At 41.0% G+C, this 25,394-nt stretch overlaps 1 protein-coding gene across 1 annotated transcript in view; it reads right to left on the reverse strand.

The window, feature by feature from the left end:
- Nucleotides 1-4,959: 4,959 nt before the first annotated feature.
- LOC146078915 (guanine nucleotide-binding protein G(q) subunit alpha) overlaps nucleotides 4,960-25,394 on the reverse strand; it is a 114,368-nt gene continuing 93,933 nt past the window's right edge. Inside the window, exons 4-7 of the mRNA XM_083186143.1 lie at nucleotides 20,139-20,267; nucleotides 17,255-17,384; nucleotides 12,564-12,717; nucleotides 4,960-6,618 (exon numbers count right to left, since the gene is read on the reverse strand). Coding sequence (XP_083042269.1) covers nucleotides 6,428-6,618; nucleotides 12,564-12,717; nucleotides 17,255-17,384; nucleotides 20,139-20,267 — 604 coding nt within the window. The 3' untranslated portion in view covers nucleotides 4,960-6,427. The remainder of the gene's footprint in view (nucleotides 6,619-12,563; nucleotides 12,718-17,254; nucleotides 17,385-20,138; nucleotides 20,268-25,394) is intronic.

The following is a 25,394-nucleotide window of genomic DNA, read 5'->3' on the forward strand; positions in this document are numbered from 1 at the left end:
AATATGAGCAATGCTGGCATTTTTATCAGATATTTTAAACATCTCACAGATGTTGGCACTGAAAGGGTTAATACGCTTCTTTGAGGTTCCAATTTTTGTAGGCATAGTAACAAAAATATGCTAATTACAACTGACTTTATAAGTTTTTGAAGAACCAAACCACAATACCAATAGTAAGGGCTTACCTAAAGAATAGCTGTTTGGGCAGAGATTTAGGGCCTGATTCTGGTTCACTCGCAAAAAAACAATGTGCACTGCAGGGGGGACAGATGTAACATGTGCCGAGAGTTAGATTTGGGTGTTATTCTGTTTCTGTGCAGGGTAAATACTGGGTGCTTTATTTTTAGATTGCAATATAGATATCAGTTTGAAGTACAAACTCCACCCAAATCTGTTAGCCCGCGAGGGGACGCGGATACCTGTGAAGGTATCCATGTCCCCTCGCCACACTTCGGGCTCGGTGCGCTCGACACACTTTATAAAATCAATTCCACGCCGACATGGATAGTAGGGGTATGACAAGGTCGGAGGACGCGTACCGCCGCCGCTTGCCACGCTTCAGGTTGCGTCAATAGTGGGGTGGCGTTAACAATGGGGGGCATTTAAAACATGAGGGGGGGTTTGGGGCTTTTTACATTGAAATCAATGTAAAATCGGGTCGATCGCATCGCATGCGATTTGGTTGGCATGCGATGGACGCGATTTTTTTGACCCGATGGATACAATCAAAAATCGGTGGCGCCGTGCTAGGAAACAAGTACCAAAAAGAGTCCTCTTTTTTTTCGTTCGTCTATAGCTAAAAGCTGTATACATGCAGGGAAGACAGGGCAAAAACAGCTAATTTTCCATTAATAGCATCTGCCCAGAGTAGGCTCCTATTCAGTCTTGGTTCTTTGATCCAGTGCCACAGATAGCAACTGTACAGATTGCTGCTGTCACACAGAGTCTCTATCCAGAAGTACTGTATGTCCGGCTTCCTATGGCTTTTTTGGAGTGAAGCGAAAAGCTAGCAATGCCACAGCGAGCCATAAACCGTTCCAGGAGGCATTTTGCCAGGAATTGGAACGTGATGTAAGCCCTGTGCAGCATAAAACATCAAACATCCCTACTCCAACCTAGAGACAGTGAGAAAAAATAAATAAAAAAAGACACATGGGGGAATAGAAGGAGCTAGTCTACATGCACCAGAATTGAAGAAAATGCTGGCTGCACCACAGTGTCAAGGGTACCAGTTTGAAGCGCTGAGCTGAGATATTTAAGGTAAGGTGAGTAAATGCTCAACTATTTTTAGGTTATATTTTGAAATTGTCCTAAAGAACATCTGAATTGTAATTAATATTGTTCTACATCAAAATCTCTTTTGGAAATAAAGCCTTATCAAACTTGAGATATTTTGATATTACTAAAAAACAGGTTTACACTTAATAAGCATGGAGAGACACTGTTGGATTAAGTCAGATATTCCCATGACAAACAACTGGGAAAGGAAAAAGCTTACTCAACTCATCAAGTTTATAAATGTATCATGTACAAATTAACATTATAACGCGTAGAAGACATAATGCATCACTGTTTAATTTGATACTAAACATTAAAATAAAAAGTAGAACTTAAAATTTTAAGCCAAATTAACGAGGAAAAAAAAAAAGATGCTCAATTTATCAAGTCAAAAAGTGTACCACATTCCAATATCGGTTCTTCTGTCTAGTATAAATTGTGGCAGGATGACATCCCAGAATAACATATAAATAGCATAGCGTAATCAAGGAATACACACAAACACATCCGTGTTTATGTATCATTGAACTTACATATACAATTTGTGGATCTTTGGTTGGATGTATTATAAACATACTTTTGAAATGATATCCATAAAATTAATAGAAAGTAGGGCTAGAAACAGCAGTTTTTAAAGTGAAAAACAGCATACAATCGAAACCAGAGATAGATTTTTATTAGGAATGGTAAGATATATGCCAATAGTGATGCAATACCAGTAGGGAAGTAAGAGTTTTAGTTGTTTCACTGTACTGTACCACAGCAGGTTGTAAAAGTGAACAAAGCCACTCACCCTGCAGCCCTTGCACCCCACATTTCTTCACACATATATATATATAATTTTTTTTCCCCTGCACATTTAGAGAAAGTATACAATCACTCACTAAAGTGCTGTTAGGTCCAGCAATGCTCTAAAATGTGTCCCCTCACACACACACACACATATATATATATATATATATATTTGGTACCTGTGTAGTTTCACGGCGGCACTTTCATGTGGATTGCATCGTATGCAAATCATATGCAAATATCACATGGTATTTGCATACGATTCGATCCATGACACAATTAAGCACACCCCCACTATCCATGCCAGCCAGAAACGTGGCGAGCAGACACGGTACGCGTCCTGGTCATTCCCCCACTATCCACATGGGGACATGTATTCCGCTTTCCCTCGCGGGGCTCTCTGCGCTCACCACGATTCGGGATCGGTTTCTGCATCCGATCGCCACACTTCGGTGGATCACTGCGCTTGCCACACTTTATAAATTCAACTCCATGCTGACGTGGATAGTGGGGGTATGAACAAGTCGGGAGGACCAGTACTGCCGCGGTGGGGGTGTGCTAAATCGCATCGCAGATTGAATTGTATGCAAATATCGCATGTGATTTGCATACAATCCGCTGGGAAGTGCCTGTACCATATATTTTTCCTCTTTGGCAGAGGTGTGTCAGAATTACTTCAAAGAACACCAGCACATTAAGATAGCCTGTACTTAAAACAAGTCAAGTAATCTGTCCTCACCACTGCTGTACAGCGCGTTAACAGTTAGTTGGATATAAACGGTAAAAAAAAAAAAAAGTCAAGTTTAAGGTAATTTATTTCAAAAGCACACATATTACAGTTTTCTTGTGCTAGCTATGGTTTAGGTTCCCATGCAGGACATTCAATGAAAGCACTCCATTTGGCAACTATTTAAGGAATAAAACAAAAACATTTCTATAATTTCTAATTATATATATCATCTTTTTTGCCTACAGCTTTAGGGGTTTGAGGCACAAATGTCTTATATGGAGCTCTGTAAGGCAAGACAGTTAGATCTGTTAACGCAGATACATTCTTCATAGGAACTCCTGTGCATTCATTTTAGTTTTGTTCAAGTGTGGGTTTCTTAAATATGAGCAAGAAATATAAATTGGGAAACAGGGATTTTTCTATTTATATAAAAAAAATATTTGCATTGGTTTGCTATAATTTGTTCTTTATCTGGGAACCGTCATAATTTAAAAGAACAATCACAGAAATCAGTTGGTGTTATTTGTAATGGCATAAGCAGGTCAGAAAGCAAATCAGGTCTAATGGCCATGAGGAGACCAAGGAGCCATCTTTAAGCCACCATCATCTAAAGGCTTAATCACTTTCACTGGGATATTCTCAAGAGGATGAGGCACTTTCCCCATCCTATAGTAAAAGGGTTACTGTAAATAAGTTTGTACATAGAAATAACAACAAGATCGTTTCATTAGAAGATCCCCCACCCTAACAAAAAACAAACATAAAAAAGCTAAATACTAAATCTTGTGAAGCTTCAGTGTCAATTTTCATTTCTGTCACAGCATCATTAAAAATAAAACAAAAACAAATATATACTTATATTTTCACGGACTATAAATTCAACATTGGTGACAATTATATACATTAGAAGTGTTATAACACTTTGTATAATATACTGTACGTATGTGATATACTTAGGTTTGTTAGGCAATGAAATACTCTTTGCAAAAGCAATAGGTGTGCCTTTAAGGACCATAAAAATGTTCAGATTAAAATATACATATTTTACTTTTACTTAATGTTTATTTTACCCCTCCAAAAAGCCAGTCATAATTGTCCATGCCCTTCAGTGGATTGTGACAAGATTCTGAACGTCCAATGGCTGAAAAGATGTATCCAACAGTTTTATCCGTATCTTGTGTGGATAGACTATACACTTGCCATTACTGTATGGAACAGAAAGCTTCAACTGTAATCAGTCAACATTTCGCACATTAATGGAGTCTTAAAAATGAAAGCTCTTCAGTGCCAACACTTATTTCATTTTGTAGGCATCCATTGTAAATGTACCTCATTTCAGAAATATTTTAGATGACAGCTGTTTATATTCAATATATATATATTGAAAAGTAAAATCTGACCAATAAAATGTACATTCTCCTTAAAAAAAAAAAAAAAAAAAAAAAAAACTTCTAGAAAATGAAATAAAAATAAAGTAACAATATTTGAAATGTGAATATGCTATAAGACATACAATACAATTACATAGATACATATTTATCAATACAGCACATTCAATTTGCCAAAAAACTAATGATTACAAAGCCAATACGGATGCTGCTATATATATATATATATATATATATATATATATATATATATATATATATATATATATATATATATATATATATATATATATATATATATATATTTTTTTTATAAAATGTATGTGCATACAATGATTATAGCATTTATAATTGCACAATACCTACAAAACAGTATTTTTATTTTACTATACGTGTTAAATTACATGTGTATTCTGAGGGTGCAGAGAAGAACTAATTGAAACAAAAGTTAGGGAAGGGAGTTTTTTTGTGTTGCTAGAGACATTTAATACTTCCAACGTCCAGTATACAGATATATATCAGGACTGAAGCGGTTAAATGTAGACATCATTTCTGTAATCAATACTTCCCTGCATCCCTGAGGCAGTGGTGTCAGAATTTATAACCGTCTCTCACCACCCCACATGCTGCATAGCAATAAAACAAATGGCACAGTTTAGCACCCCCTTCCCCAAATAATTGGGCAGATTGCAATAACGCTACAAATTAGTAATTGCCAAAACAATATCAAGACAAAACTGCAAGGTTATGCGTAAGAATAAAGGAAAAATATATTTCTATGGATTTAATAAATTTAGGATTAATACTTTGACATCAACTTTTTTTTTTTTTTAATATGGTTTTACAGAAAATGCACAACAGCAGCTCTTCATGTATTTAAAATAAAAGGTCCCCGCTTACCGTGTTCTATATTTTGAACCGTTCTTATAAACCGGGAGAACAGCTGAGTGCACTTAAACCGGCGTTGTAGGTCCTTTTCTGCTCACATTTGAAGTTCTAAAAACCCAACCAATTATCTGTATAGCACCTCCTTCACCACATTTATAGGGCACAAGACAACATCCTTAAATACAAGGCTACCAGCACAGATAATACATGCACTGCTTGTTTGGCAAATATAATGGAATACTAGGGAAAAAACATCTACAATATGAAGAGAAATGGCTTATTTTGCAGACATCAGATGAAATTGGAACCTAATCAGTTTTGGCATTTTAATGGTCTATGTACAATACAAAAAAAAGTGCCAGATTTGGCAACTGGATATTGGTTTTGCACAAATTATTCACTCAGCTCTATAATCCCACCAACAAAAGTAAGAGAAAAAAAATCGTATAGTTAAACACAATGCACTAAATCGGGGGACAGTGTTTAGTGTTCCCAACATTTTGGATGTGCAAGTAAAACATAAAATATCACCAAGTTCTTTTTCCCCTTCCATTAAAAAAATAAAAATGGCACGCTAAACAACCAAACGTTTTTTTCTGTTCCATTTTTAGTACGTTTTGGTAATTTTAAAACAGACACTTCAATCACCTATCTGCCATTTTGTCGGTCATCTTAATATGTGGATGGCTAAGCTTTGAACTCACGTACCTATTGCTTGATGAGTTCTTTAAATCTTACCTCAGTGACAAAAGACAGTACCAAAAACGAAGTCTACTTTATACATGTCAATAATTTAAAAATCACAGTTTCAATACTTTTTATCCTTCAAAAAGTATATAAATTAGCAAAGATGAGGACTTCAATTTAAAAAAGAAAATAACAAACCACAAAAGTTAAGCCTAATTTTTTTTTTACTAGTGTAAGCGGCTCAGAAAGGGGTCATTATTATATGGGAAACCTTACGAGAATCTGAACTGGAAAAGCTTAAAATACTTTAAAGAAGGAGCCTCGGAGCATCATGCAGAATTAAAAGCATCCTGCTCTATCCTTAAAAATTAAAAAGCAATACAAATGAAACCGGCCCTTATGAGTGCACGACTTACAATTCAAAACAGAAGTCGTTTTCTCCTAGAAAATGGTGCCGCACCTTTATGGCAGCATTTTGTTTTTCCTCTACATAGTTTAAATAAAATCATAATAATAATTAATACAAACTCTGAACATTCGCAGAGTTCAGGACGGCAATAAATTAGTATTATGCAAATTGTTTCTTTTCCTCTTATAGATAATACAGTCCTTCTTGTATTTCTTCAATGACCCAAAGGGGGATTGGGAAAACTAACAGGCACAGTTACACCAGGTTGTATTCCTTCAGGTTCAGCTGTAAGATTGTGTCCTTGACAGCAGCAAAGACGAAGCGAATGTTCTCAGTGTCTGTGGCGCAGGTGAAATGAGAATAGATTATTTTGTCACTGTCTGGATTCAGATCTACAAACATCTTTAAGATAAATTCTCTTGCCGCTTGTGCATCCCGCTGGGGTCCTTTTTATGGTAAAAAGACAAAAAAAAAAAAAGAATATTAAAACATTATTAGACTGTAAACTTCCACTAAAATTTTAAGACACTGGGCATTAATCAGATATGGGAATAGAGTAGGTAACAGAACCTGGAAACAACATGTTGCTATATGCAAGGGGTGCAAATACATACATTTTGTTGCATGCAGGATAAATACTGGCTGCTTTTGAATGTATCCCACAAATGCTGGATAGCTTTGTTTTTCACACTGGAATTTAGATTTCACTTTGGATACCCCACCGAAAGCTATCTACAGATTACATGTAACCCACTTACAGTACAAACTAGAAGGTGTAGATTTACTTGCTTTTTCTTACTCTATTCCCATATATGAATCAGGCCCACAATGCAGTGCAATCATCAATAATTTGTGTTAACTAATATGTATACGCTATAAAGCTAATTATGCACTCCGACATTATATGCCAGGTACACAATGTTTGCAGGGCAATTCTGTGCCCAGCATGCGCCTTGATTTGCTCAAATGCACCTACAATTTTACATTAACAGCAGTGCATGCGCCCTAAAGTGCAGTTTGTATGGCTCTTTGCTGAAGTTTACAAGAACAAGAGGAACTGAGGCAGATGGCAGTCACATGGATAAGACAAAAGCCCAACAGGCTGCAACTGCATCCAACATGGCATCACTTAAGTGGTTAAGAGTGTGAAAGATCTGTTTGGTTTCAAGTATTTCTCCTTCCTACTGCAGTCAGTTACGTATGGGATAGAGTAGGTGTACTGGAGGAGTCGGCACTTTAAGAATTTTGATGTGTCAGCAATCTACTCCCACCTCTATCCCCAACCAGACCACAGTATTAGAAAAAGTGCACGCAGAGAATTCCTCCTGTCCCTAGACATAAAGGAAGCATACTTGCACGTCTCCATATGGGAACTACACCAAAGGTTCTTGAGATTTGAGATCCAAAATCACCATTACCAGTTCAGAGCCCTTCCCTTTGGCCTGTCATCAGCACCAAGGGTGTTTCCAAAGATAATGCATGCATGTTTTCGGCTCTTCATCTTCAGGGGATAACCATTATCCCTTAAAACTTGCCAATTTTTCCTACAAAATGGTTGGATCATAAATTCCCAGCAGTCCAAACTACAGCCTGCTCAGATGTTGCTATTTCTGGGCCTCATCTTCGACACAGTAGAGGAGAAAGGTACGTCGGGTACTCCAACCTCGCATGGTGTCTGCGAGGCTCTCCCATATGGTCGGTTCCACTCTTGAACTTTCACAATGGAACCTTCTTTCCCAGTGGTCGGGTTCTCACCTTCATATGCACAGGATGACAGTATTATTGAGGGAAGCTCGCTCCTCTCTACAATGGTGACTATGCACTACAAATCTTCAGGGGTGCAGTTTCAGACCCTGCACCTGGACCATTGTCACGACCGATGCAAGTCTCCGAGGTTGGGGAGCGGTAACCCTAGGCCACACCTTTCAGGGTTGCTGGTCCCTCCAAGAATTGAGCCTTCCAATCAACATCTTGGAGTAAAGGGCCATCAAATTGGCATTACTTCAGGCACACAATCTCCTCGAGGGGAGACCAGACCGAATTGCCTATATCAATCGCCATGAGGGAACCAAAGAGTCAAGTGGCTATGAGAGAGGTTCGCCCAATCCTGTTGTGGGCAGAGACCTACACAACCAGTTTCTATGCGATTTTTATCCCAGTGGTGGAGAACGGGGAAGCACATTTCCTCAGCCGCCGAGACTTTCACCCAGGGGAATGGGCTCTCAACCCGGAAGTCTTTTATCAGCTGACTCAGCGGTGGGGGACGGCTCAGATAGACCTTTTGGTGTCCAGATTGAACCACAAGCTTCCTCTGTGCCATTTCCCTGGATCAAGCAGCAGTGGCGGTAGGTGAGCTATCAATTCTGTGAGAAGATCTGATATACCTGTTCCCTTCATTTCCTCTTCTTCCAAGAGTACTCAAACAAATAAAGAGAGTCCATTTTGGTAATTTTAATAGCTCCAGATTGGCCGGGACGAACACGGTACACAGACCTCCGCCTTCTTCTCACAGAGGTACCGTGGCACCTTCCACTTAGACGTGACCTTCTACAACAAGGTCCATTCTTTTACCCAGAATTAGCTTGTCTGTGTTTAACGGCATGGTTAATGAAGCAGACTTGCTAAGAGGCATGGTATCCCACCTGCTGTCATTCCAACAATGATGAGGGCACGGAATGAGGTTGCTTCCATGCATAATAATTGAATTTGGAAAGCATATGTGCACTGGTGCGAATCTCGTAAGTTTTCTAAGGCAGTATTCAGTCTTCCTAGGCTTTTAGATTTCCTGTAATCTGGTTGATCAGCGGGCCTTCAGCTCGGCTCTCTAAAAGCCCAGGTTTCTGCACTCTGTCTTCTTTCATCGACATCTGACTTTGATTCTTGAAGTCCAGACCTTTCTAAAAGGCGTACTAAGTCTACAACTCTTTTGTTGCTCCGACAGAGCCTTGGGATTTGTCTTGTCTTTCCTACTATCAGAGGTATTTCAACCTCTAGAACAGGCATTCCCAACCATGGTCCTCAAGGCACACCAACAGTGCAGGTTTTCTAGATATCCAGGCTTGAGCACAGGTGACTTAATTAGTATCTGAGGGATTCTGATTAAACCATCTGTGCTGAAGCCTGGATATCACTAAAACCTGCACTGTTGGTGTGCCTTGAGTTGGAAATGCCTGCTCTAGAGTCCATAGACTTAAAGTTTCTAACTTTATATTGCTGGCCTTGGCATCAGCACGTAGAGTGTCGGAACTCGGAGCTTTGTCCTGTAGATCTCTGTTTTTAGTGTTTCATAGAGACCGCGTGGAGTTGAGAACAAATAGGGATTTACTTCCCAAGGTTGTATCTACATTTCATGTAAATCAACCCATTGTAGTTCCAGCCTTGGCAGGGAATAATTCTTCCCTGGATGTAGTGCTTGCTTTTCGTATATACATTTCAAGGACGGCATCCTTAAGAGAGTCGGACAGTCTTTTTGTCCTTTATGGCACAGTTAAAGGGTGGTGGACTGCGTCAAAACAGGAGATAGCTCGCTGGCTCAGTCTTACCCTTCGTGAAGCTTATCGTCATGCTCATAGAAAAATTCCCACATTTGTTTCAGTCACTTAGTACCTCTTGGGCTGTCACTAGGGGAGCTTCTCTTTCTCAGGTTGAGCAGCTACATGGGCGGACTCAAACAGTTTTGCGAAGTTGTACAAGTCTGACACTTTCGACATCTTTTTGTAGAGCAGTATTGCAGGAGTCCCTCCGCTATCCCGCCCGGGAGTAATGCTTTGGTAGTTTCCCATACATTAACTTAGTGCATTGTCCCCTGCTGCACAAAGGAAAATAAGGAAATTTAGTACTCCCCAATAATTCCCTTTCTTCAAATTAGCAGGGGACACTGCACATGCTCCCAGTGGTCATCGTCCTGCCATTCTGCATAAGTTTGTGTATGGTCGAATCTGCTATCAGTGTTATGCAAGTTGCTAACATTGGGGGGGGGGCTGCCACATCAAAATTCAGTACACCTACACTATCCCATACGTCGCTGACTGCAGTGTCCACTGCTTACTAAGAGAAATACAAAATTCCTTATATTCGATAGGCAAACAGCAAGTACAGCTATGCCAAAGTTACATACTTCGATATTTGTCTTATCAAATGTGACCAACACCTCTTTTAGGGATGAAGGGAGGCATTTATCCAAAAGGACTGGGAGAAAATAAGTGAAAGTTCATACTGAGAAGGGAAACGGTTTAATCTTGCAGTGAAGGTGAAGATGTTGCAGCTATGCAGTAGCTCAAACTACCAATGAACTTTGAGAATCTAGGTTTCTCTCTACAGCCACAACCAAACATATTGATCTTACAAAGCTGGTAGAGCAACAGAAAAATGGTGACTGCTTGGTTAACATCCTGAGCTTTGGACACAAGGAGATCTTACAGCTGATGGTTGGGCAACATTAAAAGTTTTACAGACCTAAATTACTTACATGAAAAACCCACCAAAAACTTAAAACAGTAATGCAAATGATTTGCTTATGTACTATTTACTGGGTTTACGGACATGTTCCACAGTCTGGGGAAGAATTTACCAATGGAAAACAACCTGCATGTATATTTAAAAAATTAATACATAATATATTCAATAATGATATATATCATTTATTAAACAAGGTGGGACCCCACTTTGGACCTTAACCCAGCTGGAATGTATGCCATTTACCACCACTCTCTGTCCCCGATTGTGCAACCAGTTTTTAATCCAAATTTTATCTCCTAAAACTAAATTACTTAGTTTTATTAATAACCTTTTATGAGGCACCGTGTCAAAAGCTTTAGCGAATTCAAGAAGTATTACATCAACAGATTTCCCTAAGTACAGCCCCCGACTGACTTCCTCATAGAAGCTAATTAAATTAGTCTGACATGATCTATTTTTTATGAACCCATGCTGAGCCTTAATTATCACCTTCTCCCTCTCTAAGAAATTTAGAATACGATCTCTTATTATTCCTTCTAATATTTTCCCCACAATGGATGTAAGGCTGACCAGTCTATAATGTTCAGGGTTAGGGGGCTATTCAATATTGGGTCACGGCTGTTGAGCTGGCCCGACAACCATCTTCCTGTCCCATTCTCGGTCTGCTCAACAGAGAAATCACAGGCGCAATTCAATGTCCCACCTGCCGCGGGACGAGAAGGTGGAGTGGCCGCGGCAAGTGACCGGGAATTGGCGAGCTGCGGCCAGGAGCTCGTCAATTCCCGGCCGTTCTGTGAGATCCCCTGTTCAATGCGGTCGAGGAAGACAGCATTGAATAGGGCCCCGCAGCCATCTCCCCCGTTGGGAGATGGCTGTCGGAAAGTGGGACTGTCGGTGAAAACGGCCGCGGATTGGCAAAAACCATCTGTGAATTCGACAATCCGCTGCTGTTTTTAATAAAACAGATTGGACTTCATCTGTTTTGTCAAAATCTGCCTTCAATGCTGTCCGAAAACAGCAGCATTTCCCCTGTCGGAAATAGCGTCTGGGATTGAATTCCTAAAGCTAGATACACAGGGGGCAATTTTAAGCTGTTTTCTAAGCAATATGACTAGATTGCTTAGAAATTAAGCACAGATTGCTCAGTGTGTACACCCCCGAGGTACGATGGCAATTCGCCTGACAAGATTTTTAATACATGTTTTCAAAATCTAGTCAGATTACTTAGTAAGTAACTTCAAATTTCTCCTTACAGAATGAGCAATATAGAGGTTCTCATTGTGAGCCACTCCCTTGCCTCCATTACCACTCCCGTGAGCCCTTCTCTTGTTTACTCTTGTGTTGCTAAGCACAGATTGCTGCATGTGTAGGGGCGATCTAGACACTTGTGCTGAGCCATTTAGGGAGGGCGATTTCCCAAAGTTAACCACACATTTAAACATATATATGCCCCTAAGATTGTCTTTCCAATCTGGCTGCCGGTCCGACCTCCCTCCCCCTTTTTTTGCTATATTGTGTTTATGTGGTGTTGGTGACATCTGGGGAGATTAATTTCTGTGGCTGCATTGTGCCATCAAGACATTGTGGCTGCATTGTGCCATCAAGACATCGTTGTTCTACCACAGTGGTTGCATGCTGCAAGAATTCGCAGTAGTGTATGCCCAGCTTAAGAGATTGGAACTCTTTAAACAGAGCAGACTGAATTTCTTTAAGATTTCCATAGACTAAAACATTTAAATTTCTTTTACAACCAGCTTCTTATTCTGCACAGGGCTTGTCTTCATTGTAAATACTTGGTGTATTATTATTACTATAATTATACATTAACTATCTAAAATGCATACTTATATTAAACAACAAAAAATTATTAACAAAGGTAAGTATATTTACTGCTTCTATGTTCAATGTTAAAAGTAACAACAAAGCTACTTACCATCATATTCTGGAAAATAATCAACTAAATGGGAGTACATAATTTTCTCCTCCAGTAGATCTTTCTTGTTTAAAAAGAGGATGACTGAAGAATTCTGAAACCAGGGATATGTGATAATCGTCCTAAATAGGGCTTTGCTTTCTTCCATTCGGTTCTGCAAGACCAGAAGAAAAAAAATGGAAGAATATATGGCTGTACAGTACCTTGTAAGTAATATCATGTATTCTATTCTATGGAACATGTGACTTAGTAGGAGTCAAAATGAGTTTAGTGTAGATCTACTTGTGGATTGTTATATCACACACCAATGTGGTTATTGGTCATTTTCATTTAGGTGTATAGAAGAAAAAATTCTCTCAACTCTCAAATTACTCGTGTGGTTTTCAGTTAGTGTGGCGAAAACGGAGCGTGACCACAGAGAAGGCATCGGGGACCTGTGACTGCTGGAAATTAATTGTTACTAACTCGCGCTCATAGAACTGTGGAATATCCATTCTACCCCCAGCTGGAAATTTGGGTACTTGTTTCCTAGCACGGCGCCCCCCGATTTTGATCGTAGTACATCTTATACAATCGCATCGCATTCAATATAGCGGCATGCAATGCGATTTTTAATTGTACAAGCACCCTCATGGGTGCTTACAATGTTAAATGGACCCCCATTGTCAATTCCACCCCCACTATCAACGCCAACCCGAAACGTGGCGAGCGGTACGCATCCTCCGACCTTTTCATACCCCCACTATCCACGTCGGCTTGGAGTTGATTTTAGATAGTGTGGCAAGCGCAGTGAACCACTTAGCCCGAAGCGTGGCGAGCCCCGCGAGGGGACACGGATCACTTTACATGTTTTCCGCATGCGCTCGCCACGCTTCGTGCTAGTATTCTGCGTCCGCTCGCCACGCTTTGGGCTCGGTGGCTCGCCGCACTATCTAAACTCACTACCCACGCCGATGTGGATAGTGGGGGTATGAAAAGGACAGAGGACACGTACCGATGCGCTCGTCACACTTCAGGTTGTCGTTGATAGTGGAGGTGGCGTTGACAATGGGGGTGCATTTAACATTGTAAGCACCCATCAGAGTGCTTGTACAATTAAAAATCGCATCGCATGCCATTTGCTGGCATGCAATGCTATGCAATATTTCATTGTACAAGCATTCCTGTTAATTTAATGGGAATATCGCAACGCACACCACTAAGTATGGTATGCAATGGGCGCCGTGCTAGGAAACAAGTACCGAAATTTGATTCTCATTTGGCCGCTTGAGTCTTCATCATAGTTGTGTACCAGACCACCTTATTACTGTTTTAATTAATGTATTAAATCATGCATTCAAAGGGATACCTTTGAATGCTCTATAATAAACAGCTTGCTTGTGAGTGCACACCTGCATTTATATACTGCTTCATTTGTAAAACAGTCTGCACTTAATTGTGGTGTTTTTTTCTTGGCCGAATGCTTGCTTTATGGGGTGCATAAAGCCAAGTCTCTTTATACAGATTTCATATATGTCGACTTGAAAACTGAGGAAACTCCTTAAAAGGGACAGTATTCTTTTATTTGTGTGTGTTTTCCACATGGTGATATTGGGGAGCGCTTTACTGACTGTATACTTACTTTCCCTATTTTATGCAATTTTAAGTGGTTTGGATGTCACTTTTATGTATCCAGTCTTAAGCTGCACCTCAATTTTTGTGCGCACCTAGTACTATTTTTTTGTAAATTTATTTATGCTAATTAGCTACACTCCTTCATGAATTCAACTTGCCGATGAAGGGTTAAAGCTTTTTTTGTCCTGTCCGGATTCTGACACTAGAGGGACAGTCTACAGTCCTGAGCTCACAATCTGCACTGCTTCTTATGTGCTTTGGTACTGTAACTTGATCAGAACGTTGTGTTCATTTTCTCCACCAGAGGGAGTAATTTCTACTCTCTTTACTGCTTACTTCACTAAAGGTACATACACACTGAGTAATTTACGCCAGGCTAACCGATTTTTTTTGGGGGTGGATAGCTTTCTGTAGCTGGACGTTAAGAATAGACAACTAGAAAGGGAAGGATTATCTCTTTGTTGGCGCACTTAAAGAAAAAGTTAATCAAAATTTACCTTATATACGTTTAAAAAGGAAAATTATTTGCGTGAAATATTTCCAAAGATAGTCAAAATAAAATAAGTATTAAACTATTATTCTAGCTGTGTGTGTCGTTTCATTTGTGTATTATTGTTATGATGGTCTTTTGTGTCATGATACAAAGTTTAACTAAAATCCTTATCCTGTATTTATAATTTGCAATAATAGCCTTGTACTTAGTATAAATGTATTTAAAAAGGATAGGTGTTAACTATGTAACACTTGTTAGGAGCAGACAGATTTATCAAAATTCAGAGCTCTGTATTGAAATATCTCTCTTTATTGGCACACTAATTTGTCTGATCTCCTTATGTAACAAATAGACATAGCAATTGCCTGAGCCAGTTAATTTCATGTATAGTCTGTATTTATTCAGAATTTCCTCCTCTCATATCTGTGTTCTTAATGGGTGTTCTTGACACAGTATGGTTGCTGGCAGACATTTGATTTTGTAGCAGCTCCTTATATTAAATGATTGTAGGTGCTATAGCTTGTATTGATTGTCCCTGGTGGGGGTACTTATTCATTAACTATGATACAGTTTTAGGTGAGAGGTTTGAATGGTTTCAATCACTCCTCAAACAGTCATATCTATGTCTCTTTCACAGACATCGATATGGTGTGAGCTGATATTTGATTATTTTTCCTTTTATATTATTATTGGCATTATTTTCACAATACTTTTATGTTGCCAATTTTATTTATTAGTATGGAATCAGCAAATTTATGTCAACTTCAACCTATATATGGGGTTAGTCAGGGTATACCTTTTCTTTATCCCCTCTGTATCATATATGATTGTACCTGCTACTTGGTCCTTAGAGGGCCATTAATAACTTGCATATAACTTAGTATTCGTATGTTTGTGGTTTTCAAAATTTAACCAATAAGTGGCCATACAAAAAGACCACTTAGTTGTTATTAGTGGGCAGAAGCAGTATATATCGGTCGTTGTATAATGGCCAGACAAGCTATGTGTGTGGCAGCTAGACAGATAGTATTTCTGCTAGCCGAGCGGTATTGATTCAGAGACTCTGGGGCAGATTTATTAAGCTTGGTGAAGTGATAACGTGTCTGGTTTTTATCACCGGCCAATCAGCTTCTACCTGTGAAGTTACAGGCTTGGTTTAAAAAAATGGCTGTTAGGAGCTGTTTGGCAGGTGATAAAGACTAGACACTTTATCACTTCACCGAGCTTAATAATGCTAACCCTCTGTCACACACAGTGTTATATCAAATTAATCCACAGTCTTCTTCTGTGTCCTAGTGCACTGCATTGCTCATTTTTGGCAAAAGAGATGCTGGAATATTTTCATGAGACATGGCTGCCAAGAGGGCCTGTTTGGCGTGACTGCAGCAAAGATGTACAAGGACACATCTTTAACATTTGGTTACTGTGCACAAACCATGGTTCAGTCTAAGCCACAGGATATAATCATGTGTAAAGCAAACATCCGATTTTACTTTGTACAGTTCAATCGGCTCACAAATGATGCATGAATATGACTGAAGATCCTAGGTCATGACCAAATGGACTGCAGAAACATCAGAGTACAGGACACAGTCGACATTGATAAAGATCACTATTCAAAAATTGAGGTACTTGTTTCCTAGCACGGCGCCACCGATTTTAATTGTACAAAATCGGGTCAATCGCATGCGATGCGATCTACCTGACCGACCCGATTTTTACATTGGAACCAATGTTAAATGGTCCCCGAGACCCGATTTTACATTGGCCCCAATGTTAAATGCCCCGCAGACCCCATTTTTCATTGTATGGCCCCCCCATTGTTAACGCCACAATCAACACGAGGGGATGCGCATTACTTCAGATGTATTACGCGTCCCCTTGCGGGGCTCGCCACGCTGCACTCGCCACACTATATAAAATCAACTCCACGCCGCGTGGATAGTGGGAGTATGAAAAGGTCAGAGGACGCGTACTGCTGCGCTCGCCACGCTTTGGGTTCACGTTGTTCGTGGCGTTGCGTTAACAATGGGGGGCATTTGACATAATTAACCATAAGGGTGGGTTTACAATTAAAAATCCTTCTTAGGTGGACAAAACCATGTGCACTACAGGGGGGCAGATGTAACTTGTGCAGAGAGAATTGGTTTGGGGGGGGGGTTACTTCAAAGTGAGATCTATATTACTGTGTAAAAATAAAGCAGCAAGTATTTACCCTGCAAAGAAACAAAATAACTCACCCAAATCTAATTCTCTGCACATTTTACATCTGCCCCCCTGCAGTGCACATGGTTTTTTCCATCTAAGAAGGATTTTGTCAGAAAGAGTGAACTTGAATAAGGCCCAAGGTGAGGCGGCCATCTTGGGCACACCATACAAGATTACCCTGAAAATGTAGCCTGTAACTTCTCATTAACTTTAATAAATGTCCTCAGCCAAGGTGTGAGCTATGAGTGGATCCGGTCTCTTCATTGTCTACATAAAGTCAATGTCAACATAAAGTTGTTTTTTTTTGTTGGTTTTTTTTTTTACACATTTTGTGGGAAAACAAGTACAAAGATCAAAAAGATTGAAATGAACTTACCTCATTGTCAGACTCCACAAGCACCTGATCGTATTCACTAAGGGCTACTAGGAACATTATGGATGTGACATTTTCAAAGCAGTGTATCCATTTCCTCCTCTCTGATCGCTGTCCGCCTACATCCACCATTCTGTGGAGGATAGCACAGTTAACAATCGGTGACAGCATAAAACACACACACACACACACACTATTTTTTTAAAATAACGAAAAGTACATTTAAATGTTAAAAAAAAACACACAATATTTAGCCTCTCTTACAGAATTTACATTTATTAACTTTTAACCAAAAATGCAGCACTTGTACATTTCATTTTATAGTCTAAATATATATTATTTTATAAAAAAAAAAAACCTGGTGGGAAATGTAATTAAAAAGACTTAAACCCCTCATCATAAAAACAAGTGTTATGTACCTAAATGACACAAATATATACCTTTTTATTGATTGTAACCATTCTAGTATATGATTGTTATGCATTTTAACTGATGCCTCAATGCAATAATAAATATATATACACATATACACATACAGTACATACATACATACATATATAAAGACTTTACACCCAGGAATCCCTTTGCAAGACGCAATGCCATTGCTGTCATTTAAACACTGCAGCAACGGCGCTTTCTTCATCCACAATTAAATTAATTCTCCCCTTAATAATTTTTTCATGTCATATATATTGTACAATAATCCCACAATAACATAGGTATGGCTAGATCTTATACATTATGTGCACTTATGTTAGCAGTGGACTGGCCAGTCAAATCACACTATAAGACTTTAATTGGCCAACAGGGCGTTTCCCCTACCACACATTGGGGCCGATTCAGACCTGCTTGCACAGGTTAAAATTCAGCCCCTGTCCGATAATGGGACGACTGTGCATGCCCATTTTCCGTAATGCACATGTGGACGGCCTGGCTGCGAGCGCCTTCAGCTAATTTTACCGCTGCCAGGGAACTCGCAGCCTGACTGACATATGGGGGCGTGCCCCCCGTGTTTCATAGGCGTGCCCAAAAAAATGGTGGGAGTGCCCTTTACAATGCAGGCGTTCCTTTGCCTGCTAGGAGCAGGCACATGATGTCGGCACCTGCCCAGAATTCGCAAAACTCCTTTCAACCACCAACGACTCCCGGGTCACACGATGGCTGAGAGTGTCAGGGACAGAAGGAGAAATCATTCGATGGCAAATAACCATTGAATAATTTCTCCTCTGTGCGGGTGCTTGCGAATGGATGTGTACCCATACACATCCATTGCACAGGAATGGGTAAGGCTGGGAAGAGGGGGTGTACAAAAAGCAGGGAAGCATTGACCTGCTCCAAACATACGTAATCAAGTGAGCAGGTCTGAATCGGGCCCAAAGTGCTTCATAGGGTAAAATGTACAATTCACCCCTTCAGTGCTTTTCTTTTTATAAAAAAAAACCCACGGGGTGGCGGGGGTAAGAGATCAGAAAGTGGTGTAGTCCGGAAACATTCCGGACTAACCCGCGCCAGCAGCACAGCCCAGAATATTTTCAGGCGTGTCACTTAAGAGGCTAAAGAAGATTTTAAAAGTGTGAGTCCAGCTTCACCTCCTATACAAATATGTCCTCATATCTAGGCTCCTTATGCAATGCAGCGGGAGATGCCTGGTGTGAGTTTGCTGACCGGTCCCACACACCACCATCATCTGATGGGGTTTTATTTTGTTGAATATGCAATGTGACTAGGTGTTACAAGGAGACTGTACAGATTAATTCCATGCACAGCACTTGTATATTTTTCTGTGTGCAGAGAAATGAAGCACAAGAGAACTATGGAAAAAAGCCACAGCCGCTGCCTTGCCACATATCCAATTAATGTGTCCTGGTTACATTGCATTGCATCCAAGAGGCATTGTTGGCAAAAAAAACTACGCCCAACGCTTGCAGACTCTCACGGCACCTGGCGTGTAAGAGAAGCTGTTTAGTGCGGCGGAAGCAATTATGTGCACTTTTCAGATCAGATTTTCTCTTTCATCATCATAAAACTGCAAAGTAAAAACAAAAAAAAAGTTTCACAAATTCTCACACTTAAGCCCATACATATGGGGTGACAGGGGAGCCTGTGCTGAGCGAAGTGCTAAAGCATAATCGCTCAGAACACATCGCAGTAAACCCCAGAGGCACACCGTGATCTGTGCTTTGCCTATTGTTTATAGGCAAAGCCCTACAATCTAGCATGAAAGCCAGTGCAAGCACTGTTCTTCTCTGTGGGCGATGGTGATGCACAGGACTGCGCATCGCAGTCACTTGGGGCTATACACACGGAGCGCATCAGTGCTCCCTTTCTAAGTGACCTAGTCAGATCACTTAGAAATGGGGATAAAAATTGCCCCGTGTGTTTGGCCATTTAAACACTATTGTTACTTTCAGCACAGAATCCTTTATTATGTGTGTGCTGCAATGTCACCAAGCAACTTATCACACAAGGAACCAGAAGTACAGTTGGCAAACGATGGAACACCCAGATAGTGGTATCTGTTGATCTGGCGTTAGATCTGGAGTTAGAGCATATTTTGAAGAGTTTGGGCACACGGACTCAACACTGGGCCATTGCTGGAACATAATGCGGCATGACTTGTCAGTAACAATTACGGGTTGAATCTACAAATAAGATTTATAGGTACTTATGTATTATCTGGCCTCCCATGTTAAATGCACCCCATTTTTTCATACCCCTACTATCCAAATAGGCATGGAGTTGATTTTATATAGTGTGGCGAGTGCAGCGAGCCACCGTGCCCGAAGCGTGGCGAGCGCAGCGAGCCCCGCGAGGGGACGCGGTCTCATAAGAAAAATGGGAGCCCAGATATTACATAAGTACCGATTTATATCCAATCAATCTCTACCTGAAGATGACACTCTGTAAATCGAATGGATATTCAATAATTCCTGTTGTGGGCACTCTGACTCTGAGCACATCTTGCTGGGTAGGAAGATATCCATGACTTGCAATACGGTCCAGGTCATTAAGATAGCTGTAAATCAAACAAGAGATTGAGTTAACATTTAATACTGCAATCATATTTGTTTGCACATACATTTTAAAATGTGCAAAGGCTGTATACCTATAGAATATTCTCTGTAAATGACATTTGAAAACAGAAGTCAAGTATGCTTTACATCTGGCAAACAAATGGATGGTAACAAATGTGATAGCATCCTGCATTGGTGGAGAGAATGCCCATTAATATGACCATACACTATATATTGCTTTAATATAGAGGAAGAGCATGGACTACTCTCTGAAAAGCTACAGGTGGTGGGCGCTGGTCCCCTACAAGTACCAGGGTTTCCGCCATCACTGGAGGCAGTACCATTCACTATTATTGTACAAATAAACTTGTCCAAAAGCAGAATTTCAGTGTGGATAGAAGTAACCTTCAAAGCACACAGTTATCTCACATCGTATAGTGAACCTAGGTTTGTCAATGTAGGATTGTAGAATTAAAAAAAATAAAAAGGTTGTGAAATTAACAGGAACAGAACATCATCACACATTTCTTAAATAATCCATTATAAAACAAACCATCTCCACTATGCCTTTTAGGCATATTTTGTATCATCTCAGAAGGTCTTTTGTTACAAATGGTTTAACTGGTCTCCAGCACACAAGAGGTTATGTTCTCATAATATCCAGCATGTGACCTTCAAAAGGGCCAGACTGTTAAAGCATAGTGTTATATTAAAGTCAATAAAAATGGGCAGAGGATTAAAACTTGGAAGTTATCCTGCCACATGAAAAGGGGCTCTGAGTCCTGCAAGCTAATATAATAGTGATCCTGAAACCAGGCAGGGACCCCTCGAAATGTGCTAACTACAGACCAATATCTCTACTTAATGTTGATCTCAAAATTTATGCCAAAATTCTAGCGACACGCCTTGCCACCTACCTTCCCTATTTAATCCACCCTAATCAAGTTGGCTTCATCCCAGGTCGACAAGCATCAGACGAGCTCTAGACATAATACACTCCATCCATAAGCAGAAATTGCCATCTCTAATTCTAACACTGGTTGCCGAGAAGGCATTTCGTGGTCTTTTGCCTTCCAGGTCCTTAGAAGGATGGGTTTTGATGGAAAATGTCCTCAAGGTATTCAAGCCCTTTATCAATCCCCATCTGCCACTATCAGTCAACCACTGCACCTCCTTACCTTTCTGCATCACAAATGGCACCAGACAGGGTTGCCCACTCTCACCCTTAATATTTGCACTAGTAATGGAACCCCTTGCCACAAGGATACAAAGCAACTGGGATATCGGAGGTGTGGGTTGACTGAACATAAGATTGCATTATATGCTGACGACGTTCTGCTGTCTTTGGGAAACCCAACTCAATCCCTGCAGCCCCTACTAGCTGAAATAGATTTATATTCCCAATTTTCCGGCTATAAAATTAACGCTGACAAGACTGAAGTTCTAGACTTTTACCTCCCCGGGCCAACCAAACTAACACTGGAGACTTTTTTCCCCATTTAATTGGCACAAGCGAAAAATTAAATACCTTGGTATCTTTTTAACTCACCAGCTTCAGCAGGCGATTTTTCCAGGGTTTTAGATCAAATTAAAACAGACCTACTTGCATGGTCCTCCCACTTCATATCATGGAGAGGCAGAATAAACTCGGTGAAGATGAATGTGCTTCCTAGACTCCTTTATCTTTTTCAGACCCTCCCAATCTTTGTCCCTCCCCCCTGCTGATCTATGGAAAGAGGTCATCCAATACATAGAAAATCTATTACTTGCACCCATTCCAAATGACCCCAAATATTTTCTCCTACCACTGGATGTCCCAACCCTATCCAAGCCACAAAACAAATTGAGGAGTCATGTGGTTTCTGCCAGATCGTGATGGATTGAAAAAAGCTGGCTGCTCCTTCCATGCGCTCCATAATATCCCGCTTATGGCATGTGTATCGCAAGGAGTATATGACAGGCATCCTTAAAACAATCCTCTAAAAAATGTAACTGTTTTGACTCCTTGGGCTTCCCTCCAGCAGACCACCTTCCTTTTCATTATATGATACCGAGCCTTGCTGAATGACCCCTAATTTACTACTGCTATTATCATATTCCACCAGAGGACCCACCCTTTCCTTTTTCTTCTACCTTTCTTTCTACCTCCATTCTCTATCCTCTTCCTTTTCTACCTCTTGGTTTCTTTCTCTTCCCTTTCTAATTTATCCTTTACTCCAATTTTTTCTTATCTCTATACAAAAATTGTTAAAAAGACTGAGTTTTTTTTATTCTTTATTGCACCACAACTGATTTTTCCATTCTATGTGTGGACTTTTCTGCTTCTATGTTATGTTATTTCTATTTTGTATCCTGATTTGCTAATAAAAAAATAAAAAAAAGAAGGGGTGGCTCTGAGCAAGCAACACATTTAAACAAACCCTGCACTGGAATCTGCAAATGCACACATCGCTCATGCATTATAATTTATGCTGTTTTCCATATAGATTGTAAACTTGCAGCAGGGCCCTCCTTCCTCCATGTATGTCTGTTTTACCCAGTTTGTTTGTAAAGCGCAATGGAATCTGCTGCGCAATATAAGAAATATAGGATTTTAATACCTACCGGTAAATCCTTTTCACTGAGTTCATGGCTTGGTTCCGGGGCTGGTCCGGGTCTCCAGGGCTGAAGAGTCCGGGGTTCTGGATCCGTAGTAATCCAAAGGGGTACCTGGGGAAAGAAATCCTACTCACCTGTCCTCTGGCATCCACCCCAGCATCTTCACTTCAAGACGCGCTGCTCCCGGCTGCTGGTACCTGCTCCGCTGTATACTAGAGACGCAGAGATCCTTCTTCCTTTGCGTCTCTGCTCAGAATGAATTCTGGCCAATCAGGAGCCGACTTTCTCGGCTCCTGATTGGCCGCTAGGCGGCCAATAGAATTCATTCTGAGCAGAGAAGCAGAGGAAGAAGGATCTCTGCGTCTCTAGTATACAGCGGAGCGGGTACCAGCAGCCGGGAGCAGAGCGTCTTGAAGTGAAGATGCTGGGGTGGATGCCAGAGGACAGGTGAGTAGGATTTCTTTCCCCAGGTACCCCTTTGGATTACTACGGATCCAGGACCCCGGACTCTTCAGCCCTGGACCCGGAACCAAGCCACCGGACCCTGGGACCTACCTACGGGATCAAGATAGGTAAGTATCAGTGTGTTTGTGTAATGTATGTATTAAACTTTTATTTTTATAATGTGTCAGTGTGTATTTATTTATCTATTTTTTTTTACTGTGGAACTACAAGACCCAGCGGGCCCTTTAATGCCCCGCAGGCTGGGACTTGTGGTTCTCCAAGTCCCAGCTTGCGGGGGAGGCTTGCTGGGACTCATAGTTCCACAGTTTAAAACAATAGGTTTTTTCATCTATTTTTTTACACAATGATCAGCCCGGTGGCCACCGCACAGGGCCACCGGGGACAGCACCAGGCTTCAGCCTGGTCAGGTAAGTCCTGGAGGGGGGGACCCCTTTATTGGGGGGGTCCCCACTCCCCCAGGCCAGGCTGACTGGTCGGTAGGGATGAATGCTTTGGCCGGGGGGGGACTTGTATAAAAAGTCTCCCCCCGGCTGTGGCATTACTCTGCTGGCTGGTTGTGCCTGGGGCTGGTTCTTAAAATACGGGGGACCCTATTAATTTTGTCCCCCGTATTTTTGGAACCAGCCCCGGACCTGGAGCCTGGGGCTGGCTGTTAAAAATCGGGGAACCCCTATTTGTCGGGTTTCCTGATTTTTAATTACCGGCCCCGGCACCAGGCTGGTTACAGCTGTGGGGGGGACCCCACGCTGTTTTTTTTTACCCCCTCATATTTTTTATGGGTTAAACGGGTTTTTAAACGGCACTGTGAATGTGCCAAAAACGGCTTTTAAACGGTAATTTACCGTTTAAAAGCTGCAGTGGGAAAGGGTCTTTATGGCTCTTGCCGTTTAAAAAAAACCGGGTAATGACCCGTTTCAGCAGTGGGAAAGCAGCATAAGCCTTAGGATCAGACAGAGGCCAAAAGAAAAAGATAAAAGTACCGTTTTGCTGTGGCATGCTGAAGTCTGCACAGAGTAAACACATACAGCAAGACTCACTGTGCAAGATGAACAATGGTTCATTCTATGTACTGCCTACCCTACATATAGGTGTTATGCCATTCATCAACATTCAGGAGACAATTCATTTAGCCCCAAATGTAATGGATGTGAAAAATAGGGGTAGCCTCTGACAGTTTTGATATTTTTTTCAGCTTTGGACTGGTCAATTCCAGCCTTTTTTTTGTACCGTTAAAAGTTTGTTTTTGCATAACAACACATAGGGCCGTATTCAATGAGAATATTCACGGCGTGCAGTGAATCCTGTTTAGGATTCGCTGCACAGTCGCCACTGCCCGCCGTGTTCCAGAGCCTCGCTGCCCCTGACGGCAAGTGTGAACCCCTGCGGCGAGCCTGAGGACGGTGGCAGGCAGGGAGATGGAAGTCTCCCTGCCTGCCCCAGAAAGAGTCGAATTATACTCACCGATAATTCCTTTTTCTTCCTAGAGATCCCATGGCAGCCATAACACTGGGATGTTCCCTTCCCCCATAGAATTAGACAGGATAATTTTTCTCTAGGACCGCCCACCTTGGGTATAATAGCCTCCTCTTCCTCCATGTTTTTTCATGTCTCCAAAATATGTCCTGGAGAAAAATACATAACATAGGGAGGGAAAAACCAGTGGCTGCCATGGGATCTCTAGGAAGAAAAAGGAATTATCGGTGAGTATAATTCGACTCTTTCTTCTACGATCCCCATGGCAGCCATAACACTGGGACATACCCAAGTAAACACACGGGAGGGCTAAATACTGCATGAACTTATTTATATATAGAAGTTACTTGCCCAATAGGGCTTCTTGTAATACATGCGTCCCAAAGTGGGCAGTAGAAACGTTAAGAGAATAATGGTTCGAGAAAGTATGGATAGATGACCATGTTGCCGCCTTACAGATCTCAGCTGTTGACGCCTTCGCCTTATTCGCCCATGAAGTAGACACTGCCCGGGTAGAGTGTGCCTGCACAATAGAAGGTGGTGCTTTGCCCTCTTTCTTATAAGCAAATAAGATGGTCTCTCTAATCCAACGG

This window comes from Crinia signifera, chromosome 1, assembly GCF_055691185.1.
Source record: "Crinia signifera chromosome 1, ASM5569118v1, whole genome shotgun sequence".
Classification (NCBI taxonomy): Eukaryota; Metazoa; Chordata; class Amphibia; order Anura; family Myobatrachidae; genus Crinia; species Crinia signifera.